Source organism: Lathamus discolor, chromosome 4 (assembly GCF_037157495.1).
Source record: "Lathamus discolor isolate bLatDis1 chromosome 4, bLatDis1.hap1, whole genome shotgun sequence".
NCBI lineage: Eukaryota > Metazoa > Chordata > Aves > Psittaciformes > Psittacidae > Lathamus > Lathamus discolor.
This window is the reverse complement of record NC_088887.1, coordinates 71609118-71627112: the sequence shown is the minus strand read 5'-3', so window position 1 is coordinate 71627112 and position 17995 is coordinate 71609118. Positions and strand designations below refer to the sequence as shown.

The 17995-nt window shown below is 39.5% G+C and overlaps 1 protein-coding gene across 3 annotated transcripts in view; it reads right to left on the bottom strand.

Moving 5' to 3' along the window:
* NALCN (sodium leak channel, non-selective) overlaps window positions 1-17274 on the bottom strand; it is a 232860-nt gene extending 215586 nt beyond the window's left edge. For 2 of the 3 annotated variants that reach the window (XR_010612326.1, XM_065677983.1), the window contains exons 1-3: window positions 17108-17274; window positions 8538-8684; window positions 6100-6282 (exon numbers count right to left, since the gene is read on the bottom strand). Coding sequence is in view for 2 of the 3 variants with exons in the window: in XM_065677983.1 (XP_065534055.1) it covers window positions 6100-6282; window positions 8538-8645 (291 nt within the window). In the remaining variant the exon portion in view is untranslated. Of the gene's footprint in view, window positions 1-6099; window positions 6283-8537; window positions 8685-16697; window positions 16747-17107 lie in introns of those variants that run through there. The other variant, XM_065677984.1, reaches the window with a different exon arrangement.
* Window positions 17275-17995: the final 721 nt, after the last annotated feature.

Below are 17995 nucleotides of genomic sequence, written 5' to 3'. Positions count from 1 at the left end.
TTAATACTTCCACCGATCAATCAAGGATTAAACTCGTAATTTCTTCATTCTTGTAGATGAAAGTGGAATGTTCAATATTAAAAGTACTGAAAAGGCAGCAAAACAGGTATTTGCAATGAGGTACAGTAAAACAACAGTTCTGCAATCCAGAACTCAGGATAAACTTCTGAATTAGGATGATTACAGAACATACTCATTTAAGCATAAATGACATAACTGCCATCTTAAAGAATAAGCTGGCATACAGTTGTCAGTTTTTCTGTAGTGTCCATTGACAAAAAAATCTACAATAATGAGTCAGAATAATTGCTGACTGTGAGAGACCTAAAGGTTGGGTGTCAGCCTATGTACTTTAAGTTTCCCTTTCAGTCAATCAAAAGAAACAGGCCAGATAAATTACCTTTTGGAGGAGTCTATTTTAGACACAGCGAATTACAGACAGTTGCAGACCCTCAAATTAGTGTTGATGAATGCTACTAAAAGTGTTTGTATTTTAAGACCAAAAGTCTATTTCATGCAAGCAAAGATAAAAAGCAGCAGAAGACACAAATGGACGTCAGCTACTGCCACCGGTAACACTTGCAGGCCCCCGTTTAGATCATGGCAACCTGAGTTTTTCATTACTGCACAAAAAGCGCATCTCCACCTTACAGTGCTTGCCCAAGAGGTGGAAAGTTCTTTATATTGGAAGAGAACCGAATGAACAGAATAAAGCACACACGGCTGAGGTAAGGCACCAGCCTGATCTGTCCTCCATCCTCTTCTCATGAGCAGACAGCAACTACAGCAAACAAAGCCCCTATCAGAAAAAGGAGGAAAACGTGCTCCCTGCACAGGGCAAATACTGCCTGGAAACACCTGACAAACTGAAAGCCAATGACTTCAGTTAACTCAGTAATCTTGCCTTTAGTACTAGGCAGAAGCAAAGGAAATGGCTCCCATCTATCTGCAACTGCTTTGGTAGAAGATTAAGCTTTGTTTCAGTTCCTGCATGAATTCATGGAGAGTGCTGAAAGCTAATGGTGCAGCCATTCACTTCAGCCCATTGCAGGGGTACTGAAGTTAGTGAGTAGTGCTCAGTGCTGCTGAAATAAAGTCTGACAAATCCACTCACAACTACTTCAGCTGGTACAAATGTTTTGCTGGGAAATGTAATTGATTTAACAATGGGGGAAATGTCAAGGGCCATTACTTCCGACTTTCAATAATCTCCTTTGTTAGCTGACATGTGTCACAACTGCGCAGTGAAAAGAAAGACATTTCTATTAAACTCAGTGCACTACTTGAGATATATATATATAAAAAATCTAATTTTCAGATGATGATACTAAAATAAGTGTCAAATAGGCTTTTTTTAACAGACAGGAGAGAGAACTCTCCCACTTTCTTATTTTACAATCTTACTCTTTAACCGAAGAACAGGATAAACCATGCCTCCTTTTGCAACATAATTTCAATTTAAGTTTTCTAATACCATCATGACTGTGATTAGAAGCCACAATGAGGATGTGGTATAATGAAAATAAGTTCACGTACCCTCACATTGTTGATGGAGTGAAACAATAACCATTTAGCTACAATTCCCTAGAGGCTGAAATTTCACAAGGGACATCTGTTACTCCATTCTTTTTAGTGTAGTTGATGTTAGCTCTTTCATATCATGGACATATTTTCCTGAAAGTTTCTCAGATTTTGGCATATCATCCTCTTTGGTTATTTTATTATATATGATGCCACAAGTGCAATTGTGTCTAATACCCGCATTTATCAGTAATATTTCTCTCTTCCCTTATTCCATCTCCTAACACAAAGGCTGAAAGTAAAAGCTTCCAATAAAGACACCTCTAATGTAAGGTATCCTTACTTTGTTCATACCAATGTGAGACAACCTTCAGAGTACACCTTATTAGAAAACAGAAGGTATTTCTTGCATCACACTGATTAAAAGAAATGCAAAGTTCCTGCGCCACAAGTTAGGCTCCCTGTCTTCTCTCAGAAGTCTGATGCTCATCTAATATCACATGTCTTAGGCTTGAGAGTTACCTTTCTAATTCAACCCCATCTCCATTTTTCAATGAGGAGATCATTTTGGAAACTTTCCTACGTCAAGCATGTACAGTCATGTTCATAAGTGACATATGAGTGGGCACATAAATGTAAGCTTTTACTCTGAGGGACCGTGACTCTTGTCAGTCAGGTTACAAGCTGAACTATTTCGACAGACACAAATAGTAGTTAATCCATTGTGCTCCCAGAAGCATGCCAATCAATAAGTTATGCAGCAGAAGTAAACTACATGTAATGCTTCCTTGATGCAGCTGATTATAAGAGAGCTCTTTCTGACCAAGGAGCCTGAGACATGAAAGAAATCAGAACCAAAGAGTCTCTGAACTCTATTTACACTCTGGGAAATAAAGTTCATGAAAACAAATCTAGGATCAATTGAAGAAAGTGGAATTATGAAAAGATCATGAAAACACCGGTGTTAAATTGAATTCAGTAAGTTTTACCACTGCACTAAATTTATTACATTTTATACACGGGTATACAGTGTGGTACTGTGGTTAGAAAAATTGCATGTATTTCTTAAAAGGCTGTAATTTCACTCACAAAACTGATGTATATTATGGTTGCATACATGTTAAACTTTTAGACTCTTTATAGAAATATAAATCACCAGTAGCAGGCAGTGAAATAAAGATAATTTCAAGCTAAATATGGAAGTTCCAGATTTATGATCCTAAAGAATAAGGTGCATTCTATATAATAAAATAACCAAAGAGGATGATATGCCAAAATCTGGGAAACTTTCAGGAAAATGTGTCCATGATATGAAAGAATTAACATCAACTACACTAAAAAGAATAAAGTAACTTTGCCTATGACCACAAATTTTCATACGCCAGGTATTCCAGCAATCACCTTATTATATATTTCCTAATAAACTCCAGGTAACAGAGTATTTGCTACCTAATAAAATATTCCTCGCTGGACTAAAATTCTGCATTAATCATGGTTTGAAAGTTTATTAGCATTTCCATTTCAAAGCCTTTTACAGAAATACTGACTTGTGGTAAAGTTCAGCAAAACCATATGGCAATATATTCATTGATCCTACGTTCACTAAAAGTCATGAATGCACATAAATTAGGACTACAGTTTATAAATAAGTTTCCTCATATAAAGATGTTTAATATACAAACATCTTTAATAAATGCTAACAGTTTTCTAAAGAGTGCCTTATTTCACTTGGGTTGGTCTGTCAGCGTTGAAGAGGCATTTAGACAACACCCTTTAACAACATGCTTTAACTTTTGGTCAGCTCTGAAGTGGTCAGCCAGCAGGACTAGATGATCAGTGTAGGTCCCTTCCAACTATTCTATTCTGTTCCATTCCATATCCACAAATTTAACCAACCCAGTGAAAGACATTAAAATATACAGCAACAAATTCTTCATAGCCCCTTCACGTCAACTGTGAATGAAGTTTCTATTTCCATACACAAAGACTGAGAAATCAAGCTTTGTAAAACAGTCACGCTGTTGGCCACCCCTTCCTCTCTTTGCATTAGTATCTATGTGTCCATTTCTTTGCAAAGTCTGTACTGGTTGTAACAGTAACTTATTATTCCCACACCATACAAGCGTGCACACTGGGCAATAATTCCTTGTTCTTGATCCTATGCCCTCACTCCACCTGCTTAATGGACATCTTTGAATAAAAGAGCACAGGTAGTGGCTGGAAACAGCACTTCACAAAGGATTACTTTGTCCTTATGCAACATACGAAGATTTTCTTAGAATCATCTTATTTCAGCAATTTTCTAAATATTAATGATACTTTAACTATTAATATTTATTAAGTATGACAACATAATGAGGAATTTGGAAATTTGGAAACTACAGACCAGTCAGTCTCACCTCTGTGCCTGGCAAAATCTTGGAGCACATTCTCCAGGAAGGCATGCTAAGGCACATGAAGAACAACAAGGTGCTTGGTGACAGCCAGCATGGCTTCACTAAGGGGAAATCCTGCCTGACCAATTTGGTGGCCTTCTGTGATGGGGCTACAGAACTGATGGACAGGGGTAGAGCAGTTGATGTCATCTACCTGGACTTGTGCAAAGGGTTCGACACTGTCCCACACAACATCCTTGAATCTAAATTGGAGAGACATCAATTTGATAGGTAGACTACTCAGTGGGTAAAGAACTGGCTGGATGGCCGCACACAAAGAGTTGTGGTCAATGGCTCAATGTCCAGCTGGGGACCAGTAACGAGTGGTGTCCCTCAGGGATCGGTGTTGGGACCAGTCTTGTTCAACATCTTTTTCGGCAACATGGGTAGTGGGATTGAGTGCACCCTCAGCAAGTTTGTCAATGATACCAAGCTGTGTGGTTTGGTTGATATGCTGGAGGGAAGGGATGCCATCCAGAGGGACCTTGACACGCTTGTGAGGTGGGCTGATGCCAACCTTATGAAGTTCAACCATGACAAGTGCAGGGTCCTACACCTGGGTCACAGCAATCCCAAGCACAGCTACAGGTTGGGCAGAGAAGAGATTCAGAGCAGCCCTGCAGAGAAGGACTTGGGGGTGTTGGTTGATGAGATAGTTAACATGAGCTGGCTTCAGTGTGCGCTCGCAGCTCAGAAAGCCAACCATATGCTGGGCTGCATCAAAAGGAGCATGACCAGCAGGTCGAAGGAGGTGACCCTGCCCCTCTACTCTGCTCTTGTGAGACCTCTCCTGGTGTATTGTGTGCAGTTCTGGTGTCCTTAGCATAAAAACGACATGGAGCTGTTGGAACAAGTCCAGAGGAGGGCCACGAGGATGATCAGGGGACTGGAGCACCTCCCGTATGAAGACAGGCTGAGAAAGTTGGGGCTGTTCGGCCTGGAGAAGAGAAGGCTGCGTGGGGACCTCATAGCAGCCTTCCAGTACCTGAAGGGGGCCTATAGGGATGCTGGGGAGGGGGTCTTCATTAGGAACTGTAGTGACAGGAGAAGTGGTAACAGGTTAAAATTTAAACAGGGGAAGTTTAGTTTAGATATAAGGAGGAAGTTCTTTACCGTGAGGGTGGTGAGGCACTGGAATGGATTTCCCAAGGAAATTGTGAATGCTCTATCCCTGGCGGTGTTCAAGGCCAGGCTGGACAGAGCCTTGGGTGACATGGTTTAGTGTGAGGCATCCCTGCCCATGGCATGGGGGTTGGAACTAGATGATCTTAAGGTCCTTTCTAAACCTAACTATTCTACGATTTTATGGTTCTATAATAGCTTAGTTTGATAGTGAACAAAAAATGCCATTTGCAAACTTGGAACAAAATGAAGAGAGAAGTACAACTTCAGATGTCTCTGCAGTCACTAGACCTTTCCCGGGTAACACAGTAATTATCTACTCTGTGCAACAGTGAAGTAATTGTATTTTCAATAAGGTCTGCAGATGGGTTTTCTATATGTAAGCTGAATTTGTATCTTTTTATAGAAGATTGAAAAGAGTAAAATAATGCTATAAAAAATGACTGAAAAAATTCTGCAGTTTTACCTTCTTCAGTATCATATCTACTTTCACAAATTAGTCCAGCTACAAAAGTAACCATATGATAACAGAAGCATTTGTTTACCAACATTTTATATTAAGAAAAAAAAATTGATAATGCAAATAACTTTCTCATTTAGCTCGCAGTAAGACATATGTTCTTATTTAAATTAAGTAACCACATAACAACTCATCCAGCATTCTGAAATGAAAATCAAAGTTCTAAATCCATATATGGATATCTAGACATTTACAAAATACTCTTGCTAATGTATATGTAGCTTATTTTTCCTTATATTCTTAGTATTAACACAATTAAACTATTTCTTAGTAGGAAACCATTATTATGAATGTTGGCATTATATTTTGGGGGGATTAAATACGCAGCGAAGCTGCATCTCTGTCAGCCTGTCCTTTTGGTTTATATGCCATGGTATTGCCTGCAGTTAGAAGCAATCATAGCAGAAAGAGCTGAAAAGTTGAAACACAAATATCAAATATAATCAGTATATATTCAGACCATTTTCTGAAGCACATGCAGAGCACTATCTAAATGCTTACCTTAACTATCCCACGGATATGCATTTTTGCTATCATCTCTGCAGTGTAAAGAAACATCAATAGAGTATCGAGAGCAAATGTCACATACTGGAGAGGAGGATAATGCTCGAAGGTCTTTGGAGTGTTCATACAAACAGAAATAACACTGATGATGGCACAGATTCGCAGTAAAGAATGTACCCACTGAAGAAGAACACAAGACATTGTGAGATTGCTTTGATGTTCAAAAAAACCGCTGAAATATTAAGCCTCCATAACTTGTTCGGCCACTTTTGTAAATGCACATTTGTGTTTTTCTTTTATATCATAATCCACATATTAAAGATCTCCATCCAAAAATAAGCACTCTGACTTTAATTTATGCATATACACACACATATATATGTACATAAATACATATATAATTTTAGTAGTCAATTTGGGAGGTTGTATAACTCAGAAACCAAGAATTAAGAGCCAGGAAGATTAGGATTCTATCATTTCTAGTTTGCAGTTTTGTTATCCAATTTCTTTTCAAATGACAACTTGTCGCATTTATGTGTAACAATAAGTGGAATTAGATAATGTTATAAATTGGATGAATACATTAAATGAAAGTATCTGTGGAAAATTTTAGTTCCACATTTAGATGAACTGATTTTTAAATCAGTTTACAATTCCAAAAACTGAGTGAGAGGCATGGGGATTAAAAGCATCTTTACATTTATGGAAAGAATAAATATAAAAGGAGACTATGTCACAGAAAGCTACTTCTTAACATCAGGATTCACTTTTGTTCCAAACAAGTACTGTTGCTGTAAGAGAATAGTTAATTTCTATGACTACTTATGCTTCAGTCCCACTACAGTCTTTATTAATAAGGCTGTTACTCAGTGCAGAATGTATCAATACAGTGGTTTAAGGTGGATTTTTTTTTTCTTTTAAAACAAAACACCATTGAAACATCTTGAAGCCAGGCAAGAGTAATGAATCAGCTGGCAAGGTCACAGCTATCAAGACAAGAAGAACTATAAAACCAGACACTTCAGCAAGAAAAAAATCTCCAAACAAAAATCACTGAAGTGTATTTATAGCAATTTTTCATCTGAGGAAAAACTCCACACTCCTTTACGCCACCTCAAACCTTCATATCAAGATTTGAGAACACTCGCCTATTTTAATACTCACTGTACACTCACCTAAGTGTAATATTTGACCTGAACTGAACAGTTCATTTTCATACTCTGAGCCCAAATTAATGATTTTGAAGTGAAGGCACCTGATGAATGATTTCTTATGTCCCTTTAACACCCACATTGTTTCAAATCTTGTCTCAACTAAGCAAATTAACACAAATATTGAAGTGTAGCAGATATAAAATCTGTTCTCTGCCACAGTAAAACACTGGTATTAGACATGCTAAGCAATATACAGCTAAGTCCATCAGTGAGACAAGAAAAAAATTACTCCATCAAAAAAACATATACTGTGTGCTGAGAAACACAGGTAAATAACCTAGGATATATCTCTGCATTTGAACTTGTAGTTAGAGCAGTCAATACAAACATTCTACTTAAGATTATTTAGCACAAATATATGGGTGTTGTCTTGTAAATTATCTATGTGTTAAAACTCAGCAGCAAAGCTGAGGGGATTTGGCATCCAAACCACAAATGAGATGATAGTTCCATCAAATGAATGTAATGCCAACAACATGTATTATTACAGAATATCTGACTTTCTGCATTTAAAAGTAAAAAAGTATACATTACTTAAGAGAAACGTGAAAAAGTCTTCTCTGAAAAAAACATGAATCATTCAACATAAAGGAATTCCAAATGCACACTGACTGCTTAATAAATATTTTAATCACCATAACCATATTCACAAGGTAAAGGCATTTTCTTAATATTGCACATTCTATCAATAACTCCACTCTCAATGAAGCCGTCCCCAGTTTCAAACTGCCAGGCACTATCTATTTCTTAGGGCAGGTTGTAGGTTAAATGATACCAGAAAATGTAACAAGCCAAAATACACTTTTATATTCAGAAGTGATGAAAAGGTGAGATTTGAAAGTCAAAAGTGACAACTGCTGGCTACCACTTTAGCAACGGAATGGTCCTTTTAACATCCTTTTCAAATGCTCCTTTCATGAAATTGACTTCTAAATTCAATAAACATGTTAGGAACAAGAGACATTGAAAGGATGGCTGCCAATCAGTAGACAAACTTGCTGACAAACACTGTTTGATCATCCCCATCAGACTGCAACAATCAAAAGAACACTTTTTATTTAGTTTTGGACTTATTGCAAATAATGAACTGGTAGATTAGCAACTATAGCTTAATACTTGTTTCTGACAAACATCTGTTTCAGCATCTTCTGTCAAGTCCTATTTCAGTAAAAATAAGTCACATTTAACTTAAAATTAGTAACTACAGAAAGAGATACCTACTGGTTTGTTTATCCACAGAATATCTGCGTTGTCTGACAAAGATTCATCAGGACCAAAATCTGTAACTGGTTGGGCTTCCACCCTTGAACTTTGCTTCCGTTTTAGCATCCTGAAGTTAACTTTTGTTATCTATAATAATGAAACCTCCTTGGGAAAAAAAAAAAAAAAAAAAGGCATTAATTCACTAAAACAATTTTATAATGCATTTTGACCAGTTTTATAAGTAACCTAAAGCATTCTGGTTTTATGCAAACTGCTTTTATACTAACTGATTATCAGGATCTTCATTTTATTAAAAAGCTTTGCCAATAGAGATCACTGACATGACTGTCATTAGTATGTAAAAAATTACACAAAGGTATGTAATGCAAGCAATTACCAGAACCTTAGCAAAGCTGGCAGAAAAACCGTACCAATATGCAAAGAATGCTACTGCTGTAAACTTAAACCCAGAATAATCATTGGACAGATTTGACCTGAAGCCATTTAATTTATTGGAGACATTTCCATTTGTTCCCCTAGCTAAGATAAATCCCAACATGCTGCACGGAAACAGGCAATGTTAAGCACATGACGCATGGCAATGCTCTTTACTGAAATCAGAAGAGCCTTTTCACTCTAGACTGCTATTAACATGTATTTTTCTAATTTTTTTTTTTTCTAATGTTAGCCATTATCTATCCAACAGCCTGACATTTGGCTGTTTCTGGGGCCTGTGTTGGCACATGGATGCACTGAGGAAAATGTGTTGTTTCCACAAGATCAGGCCAAATCTGGGCATTCCTGTGTAGGTGGCACTGACCGAGCCTTCTGTATGCTAAGCCACTTGAGCCACGACAGCAGAAAGGTGGGTTAGACTTCCCCACTGATACAGTTCACAGACCCCAGAGTCTAAATAAATCCAAAGACATAAAGATAAACTTTTCTAGGAAGAATCTGCTGATGAAATACAGCTCTGTCATTCATGAAATACAATCCCCTAGGGATTTTTCTTTTTTTTTTTTTTTTCCCCCCAGGAAAGTGAGGGGGAAGGAGAAAGCAAAAACTTTGTTCTGGACCTCTAGTCTGGACCAAGCGTGGTTGGTACATGCAGAAGTGTAGACTACTCTCTTGAAAAGTTTGCCAAACTAGTATACAGTAGAATCACAGAATGGTTTGTATTGGAAGGGACCTTAAAGTTCATCTAGTTCTACCCCCTCTGCCATGGGCAGGAATATCTTCCACTAGACCAGGTTGCTCAAAGCCCCATACAACCTGGCCTTGAACACTGTGAGGGATAGGGCAGACACAGCTTCTCTGGGCAACCTGTTCCAGTGTCTCACCAACCTCACAGTAAAGAACTTCTTCCTTATGTCCAACCTAAATCTTTCCTTTTTCAGTTTAAAGTTGTTGGTGCCTTGTCCCATCACTACAGGCCCTGGTAGTTACAGGCCCAAGCATCAGAATGATGGCTGCAACATGAATGCAAGAGACATGACATAAGAGGTGATCAGCTGGAGGAAACAGTGGGCTCAGGACTGCAGAAGTACCCATGTGTTTGGTCTCAGATGACTTCTAGCTACAAAGGATGCTGCTTCACTGCAGCACCTATGCATCCCTGGTTGTCTCTTCTTTTAGCTGTTATGGCAAATGTCTTCTTCCAAGCCCCCCAGAATCTACTCCTACTCTGTCTCTCTTTCAGATTCAATAGAGCTCCCGTCTCTGTAACTCTCGTGCTACATTTTCAGAAGAGTGCTTTTGTGGTTTCTCCTACAGTGTCTCTCCAGACGTGACAAGCTCCATATGTGAGCTTCTTGCCAAGTTTCTACAAAGCTTTTTCAGTATGTTCTTTTGTATGTCTCAATAAACAAAAATTCCCGATCACGACTGTGTTGTCAGTACAACCTTGTGTTTTCTTGTGTATACACACCTATCTCGTATCTCCTGTCCAGTATTTAAAAACCAAGTGCATCAACTTCTGACACCTTTATTTGTATGGTCACAGCAACCTTAGTATAACCAAAACTGGTAAGCTGTCACTAAAAATATGCAAATATTCCAAATTAACTTTTTTAATTAATAGTCTTTCTCTAACAAGTGAAAACTGAAATAATATCCATACAAGCTGTATGTTCTCCTAATCCCCTTGCTAAAGCTTTATGCTCCATCTTCTTTCTCTTAACTGAACTCATTACTTCCTTCTCTTCAGCAGTTTTCCTGCTTTCTCCTATTTCTTTCTAAGCTTAATGTATTGACTTATTTTTCCTACTTGGACCAAAGCACAACTAGAAACACTTGAAGCCTCTGAGATATTAGTGTACTTTTTGAGGTCATGAAGCCTTAAAAAGGCTACATTTAGCATAGTGATAAGAAGCGTACTGCAATGTCTTGGGTGCTGCATTTCTGAAGACCTTAGGAAATAAAAACAAAAAGGCATTTTCTAAAATGCTTCTTGCAACTGTGATCCTTTGGAAACTTACTAAAAAGCTAATCAGTGAATTAACAAAATAATAATTTTATGTTTACCATTTCTGGTAATGGCTATGACAGTGCGCCTAGTAAACTCTCAAGAAAATATGCACCAATAAATAAAGAATCAGTAAGTACAACAAATAATTATGAGAAAAGGCTCAGGATATGAAACACTAACAAGCCACAGCTGATTTATTTTTCTTTTTAAATAAATGACACTAAATAACAAGCTATGTCCATTTGGGAAAGAAAACAGATAATTATCAACTGGCTGTTATAGAGGCTCTGATGGTTTTGCACTTTTCTCAATATTGCTTATTTATACTTCTGATGCGTGGGAAGATTAGCTATATCCTTCTAATGAAATTCCCATTTACTCTTTCACCCAGTGCCTCTTCATCTTTTTCTTTTAACTGATCTGGGCACAAAAAAAATAATGCACTTTAGATGTCCATAATAGATTTAGTTCAGAAACTTAAATGCTGTGACTAAAGAAATCAGAGTTCTTACTTATAAGAGGTGGCCCTGAATAAACAAATCACCATGTATATAAACCCAATGGAAGGGAATAAATGTTTATGGAATATAAGAATCAGCTTGTTTACTGCTTATTTGCTTACAAAAATGCAGAAGAAAACAAACCTAGAATCTTCTGGAAAGGGTCTTCAGCAAGATCATTCAAAATACAGCATGGTTGCTCTCAAGCATGTATGCAATTTTTTGTTCTCGCTACTTTTATTTTTGCAGGAAACACAAGCTTTTACACGTCTGTTCCTGTAGAGTGACACAAAGCCTCAGACAGCCTCAGGACTGTACCATGTGTGTAAAGAATTTTAATTCTCAGACTACAATCCCTTCTGCACCTGTTTCTACAAGGGAGAACCAGCTGAAAGATGGAGAGGAAGAAGGGAGCTGTGCATGAACAGCTTCCAGCATGTGACACACACTGAACACCACACCAAGCTGTGCTAAGAGGGAGGCAGTCCTCCCTGACCCTGGCTACAAATGCACCCCTGCAGTTTCCACATTGATTCCAACACACATCATTACGTCTTTCTTTGATCACAACCCATTATTAACATGAAAGGCTTAATACACTCTCTAGCATATATTTCTAGCTCCAGATTTTTTTAAAAAATATCGGGTGCAGGGCAGACAGGTTTTGAGACAGGAAAACATGATGGAGTTCTGGAGCTACCTCCACATTTCTTTGGAGAATTTCCTTTACAGTAGCAATGAAAATCCACAGTGCAGGTGTCAAACTCCTCAGGGAGGAATGTAATCTTTGCTTTTAAATTTCTCCTCTATTTTTAGAAGGACAAATTAAAGGAAGAAAATTAAAGAGAACACTACTCACACATTGGGCCCCCTCAGATCCACTAGGTCAGCCTTTTATCTCCCACACTCTCTCTGAGCTTGTAGCAACCACTGCACCATCTAAACCAGCCACTAAATTTACAGCTTCTGCTGAAATGAAAGTATGCCAGTACAGCAGCTGAACTTCAGACCAAGTGTGCACTTGGGAGACAAAAAGTCTGAAGAAGATCTAATCCCAGTTTGTAATACCCACACTAACCACAATACACTCCTGCTGATCACTTCCCACAAAAATCAGAAGACAAATTCAAAAATATATCTGATCCTACACAGCATCAAAAGCTGAGAAATCAGTGTCTTGTTTATAAAGCAAGCTCACTGTAAACAGCATAATCTGCTCCTGAAATTTCTATCACAAAGCCAGGAAAACATCCCTGTAAGTGTTCCGATAGAAAAGAAGGCAGTTCAGAAACGACTTCACAGAAAAATAAACGGAAAAATAAAGCATGTATTCCTACCTACAACTTACAGAAAGAGTTAAATCAGACAAATCCTTGGAAACTGCACTGTCTGCCTTCCAGCATACTTTTTCTCACTGTGTATTCATTTTTTTCACCTGAGATCGCTGCCTGAAGGTCCTCCCAGGACTGGCCACCTACAAGCACTCTCTTTAACACCAATTCTCTCTTCTTGGAAAATGTCTGCTCCCCTTCTAACTTCTCCCAGAGCTGGGACGCACAAAGTTGTGAGCAGCATTTCAGTATTTTTTTTCATGTAGCAAAACATTTTAAATGAGCAAGTTTCATACCTGACAGTCCATACATATATATATAATTTTAGAAGGGTAAAGACAGAATTCAAATGGATGCAATCACATGACACATGCCACTGTGGATGTTATTAACTCATAACTAGTTTCAAAGAAAAAATATTTCAATACTTTCAATACTTTTTCCCTCTGTGTGGCATTCTTAAATGATTAAATGTCCTAAAAGATCTCTTCATGATTTTTAACACATACTGCTAATAGCTGACCAAACTTCAGTATTTACTAAGACCAATCAGGAGTCTTCACAAGGAAGGTATACTGAAGAAAATATCCTAAAAATCACTTACATTCACATTTTCAAATCATTTGAATACAGGTAGGAAAGAACAGCTGGTGACATCTTGTACTTACTAACAGGACACCAGACCAAATACACCTGACTGCGTTTCACAAATCGAGGGAAGGTTTAGCAGTTGCTAAAGGCTGCCAACATAAGAACATCTACTCTGAAAATAAGAGTCTGACTTCAGCTCTTTGCTCCCAACATATCTCCTGTGTCGTCTTATCAGCAAAGAACAGTGCTCACAGAGTATTTCTTCAATGTAAGTTCTTCTCAGGCCTAGCTGAAATAATTCAGACCTACTCAGCAGACAATGAAATACCACATTGCATACAAAAGTAAATCTCATGTGAACCAGATATACAGCCTACCACTACTATACCATAATGCCATATCAACAGTCCTTCTTACTGTAAGTCTTCTAACACCCAGAAGATCTATTTTTGAATATACTACACATGCATTAAAAAAAAAACAAAAAAACCCCAAACATTTCAAACAGCACTGTTAGACCACACCATGGCAGGTTTCACCACACCACTTCTCATCAGCTCACAGCTGACAGAAGAATGTGCTTTGTAAAAATCGTGATGGAAAAAATACAAGAACAGTGTTCTGCGATTTGCTTTTGCAGTTTACTCATCTCCAAGTGGTAACTCTCTCATAGTCCTCTGTGAAAGCAAGGGGGCAGGTAGCAGCAGGTCATTCATTCCTTGAGAGAATTCAGACAGCAGCTTGTCCTCTCTCCAAAATACCCCACATTTAGTAACCTGCTATGTTTTCAGGGTTTTAAAGAAAGGATGACAGTATCCTTCCTAGAATGATGCAGGGGTGGAAAGGAGCTTCTCTGTAGGCAGATGGCTGGCAGTATGCCTGCTTAAGCAATGATTTTAATGTTGCTGGGATTTTGTTGTACCACTAATTACATGTTACTGTGCCTAGAACCTTGTATACACATATTTTCATAATTTAAATAAAAATAAATTAAAACAGTGGTTATACTCTTTTAGCATTGTTACAGTTTTTGCTAAAATAATTATCTAAGAACTTTGAATATTCTAGATTACCTTCCCTTCCCAAACTCTTCCCCTTCCATCATGTAAGGAATTGCCAGCAAAACAGTTAACACCTGTACATTTTAAACTTGAAATGCTGAAAACAAAATTAAGACCCTTCCTTTTTACCGTCTTACCTTTCCTTTAAAACAAATTGACACGTGATACACATCCTCATTGCTGCAGGGCAGCTCCTACAATTTGCAGCCATAACCTTTGCTACTGTACTACCACCTTCCTAAACACAATGACTCAATGTAATGCCCTAGGAAGAAAAGGCCAAATCTAACAGCTTTATTTGTGGAGGGGAAAAAATAAAAAATAAATTAAAAAAAAAAAAGTGAAACTGGTATCACAGAATCATATGTTAACACAGGACACAAGGACCTCAGAAGGTTTCTAGTCCAGTCTTTTGCTCAAGCAGGGTCAACTCTGGTGTCAGACCAGGATACTGGAGTTTAACCAGGCTACTTCAGTCTGGTCTTGAACACCTCCAGCAGTGGAGACTGTACAGTTTCTTTAAGCATCTCGTTCCACTGCCTGACTGACCTCACGGTGGGATGAAAAAAAGGAGAGAGATGAAAATATCACAGAAAATAAAGAAATTACCTACTATAAGCAAGAAAATTTGCATAGTCAAGGAGTGGTATCTCCCAAAGCAGGACATCTATCAGTATTTAACTAATACTTGATATTTCTAATGAAACAAAAGAGACTATGGAGGTAAAGAAAGGGAGAACAGGAAAAGACTGAAAGGAAAATACAATTCAACACATAATGCCCACATTAGGCTGACTTTGCTCTTTACACCCAAAAAGATTCCAAGCTCAAAACCTACAGAATAGCCAAATCAGTTTGTAACCATGGAAGTATTCTATCAGCAATAAAGTAAAAAAACTTATTTGTGAATATACCACCTCTACTTTACTCCTAAACGCATAAAAAATGTTGTTTACAACTGTCTGAATTCCAAAGTACCTTGTGGGTAGGGAGGAAACCCAAATCCTCAGAAGGCAATAACAGTTCTTTCATATCATGAGATACCCATGCCTTAAGAAAAAGATTCTCTTATCTGGGAGTCCACACCTCTTCCAGAGCTTGGGCCAGTAGCCCATTTCTCCTTACAACACAGCCTGATGCTACTCATCTCTTGTGGTAAAGGTTTAAGACTTGAAGTGTTTGTGATTCAAGACCTGGGTTTGGATTAATGCCACATAGGACTACAGGATGTTCTTGGTACCAGCAATGTCAAAAAATTGAAAATAAGTCAAATCAGAGTAAGTTGTATTTCCAGGAGGTCCAGGTTAAATGGGAATGAACTGTGAGGAAGCAAATCTCAGAGTAAAATAAAATAATGCAGCAAACAAAAAGGCTATGGGGGTCTACATTTCTAAAGCATGAATGACATGCTGATTGTTACAGCCTGAAAGATTCATTTTAAAACAGTACCTAGCTCAAACAGTTAAAATTTCCCCCAACTGCTCCTAAAAGTCTACAAAGGTATATGCATGATCTTGAAGAGAGCTAGAGTCTTCTAGCAGCTACAAGGCCAACTCAAAGAAATATTTTTTTTTTCTCTCTCCATTAAAGTTTCTTAATTTTGTGATTTAGGAAGCAAAACTTAGTTCATCGTTAATATGTATTATTTCTCTGTTGGTCACTCAGAGGGCAGGTGGGAAGCAGCTGCTGTGGAAGGAAATTAAGAGAGAGCCACAATTAAATGGATAAGGAAATTGAAGATGCTTAAGACAAAAAAGACACAAACAACATTTAGTTTATATTTTCTCACTATGACTATTTCTATTATGAGTGACTCAGAACTCAGCAATGGGTAACAAACCAATTCATAGCTTACTTAAAAGCTAAATCTAATCATGCATAGGCCATCAGAAGCCTCCATCCTTCCTGGAAACATCTCTGATATTACCAGGAGTACCGACATAAAAGTTGCCAACAACAAAACAATGTTAAGCACCTCTCCACTTCATGAACAGTGTCGAGACCCCTGAAGCTGCACAGTGAACAGACCTGACTCCAGGCCTAGGTACATGGCTTTCTCCAGCGACGCCAACCCCATCACTACCAGCCAGTGCTAGGCAGACAAAACCTCCACTGAGGGAAACAGCTTCCCCCTGCCAGGGCGCCCTCCCCGACTCGGCCCCATCCACAGCCACCCATAAATTAGTGAACCCCCGACGTGTGGTTAATGAAGGGGCCTCTTCACCCACGGGCCTGCCCTGCCTCCGTAACAACTGAAGCACCTATTCAGCCCTCTCAGGGATGCGGAGGCCGTAGCAGGGACGGAGAGCCGGGCTGCCCCCAGCGAGCCCCCTCTTGCCCATACGAGGCCCAGCAGCAGCAGGCCTTGAGGCCGGACCGGAGCGCCCCCTCCCAGCACGGGGGAAGGACGGCTGCGGCGGGCTGTGAGCAGGGAGCCATCGGCTCCGGCCCCTCACCGGGCCGGCCAGGGCCTCTCGCCGCTCCTGCCCCCTCCTTGGGAACCTCCAGCACCCCCGGGGAAACCACGGAGGTGGCCGCCGATCGAGGGGGCAGGGAAGGGGGGCGGGGAGGAGCCGGGGCCCACCGTGTACCGAGCCCAGAGCCGCGCAGCGAGCCGCGCCCGACGCCTCCGACCTACCGCCAGCATCTCTCTTCATGGCGCGGTCGGGGCGTGTGAGGTGTTACGGTGATGTGCCTGCCTCGTATGCCGTCCTTCCCGCGGCGGATCGGGGCGGCGGGGCCCGCCCGGCGGCGATGGCCACCCTCGGTCTCTCGGCAACGGCGGCGGGCGGCCGCGGGGACGGGGCGGGGGGCGGGCGGGGCGGCCTGCGGGCTGGCGGCGATGGAAGGGAAGGAGGCAGGTGAGGAGGAGGCTTTCTTTGATGAGAAGCCCTATTTGTGTACCTCAGAGCTCGTTTGGTACTCGTGTGCTTCTAGTCCGCTGCACCGCGTTTACTTCTCTGATAGCATCAGCTGGCTGGTCTGGTTCATTTACAAATTACTGAACAGCCAAATAAAGGCTCCGTCTTGAGCGCCACAGTGAAATAAATTCGTAAAACAGTATCAGCTCTTTTAAAGAGATACCCCAAATGGATAAATAAATAAATATTTGGAAAAATACTTTGTAAATGAGGTTGCCATGTGCCAATCTGTGTTCTTATCTTCCTGGGCAAAAATAATGTAAATTTCTGTAAATTACAGTTTGTCTTTAACTTAAATTGATTACCATGAAATAATGTGAGCCCATAGCCTTCTGGAGCTTCTGAAATTAGCAAAATTAGAGATGTAATCCCGCAAATGCAGTTGTTGCTACAGTGACATTAGAGACACAGAAAAGGATTTGAAAACCAAAATCCTTAGCAAAATACCCCGGAAAGCAGAAGGGAAGTGTATGGCATAAATTCTATTAGGTGCCTTTAGATTATATCTCTTTGACGCTTGCAATAAAAACTAATAAGCCAGTTAGGGAGCTGGCCTCAGGATTATGGATGCAGTCCTGCCAGCGCTTACGTATGTGCATTAGCAG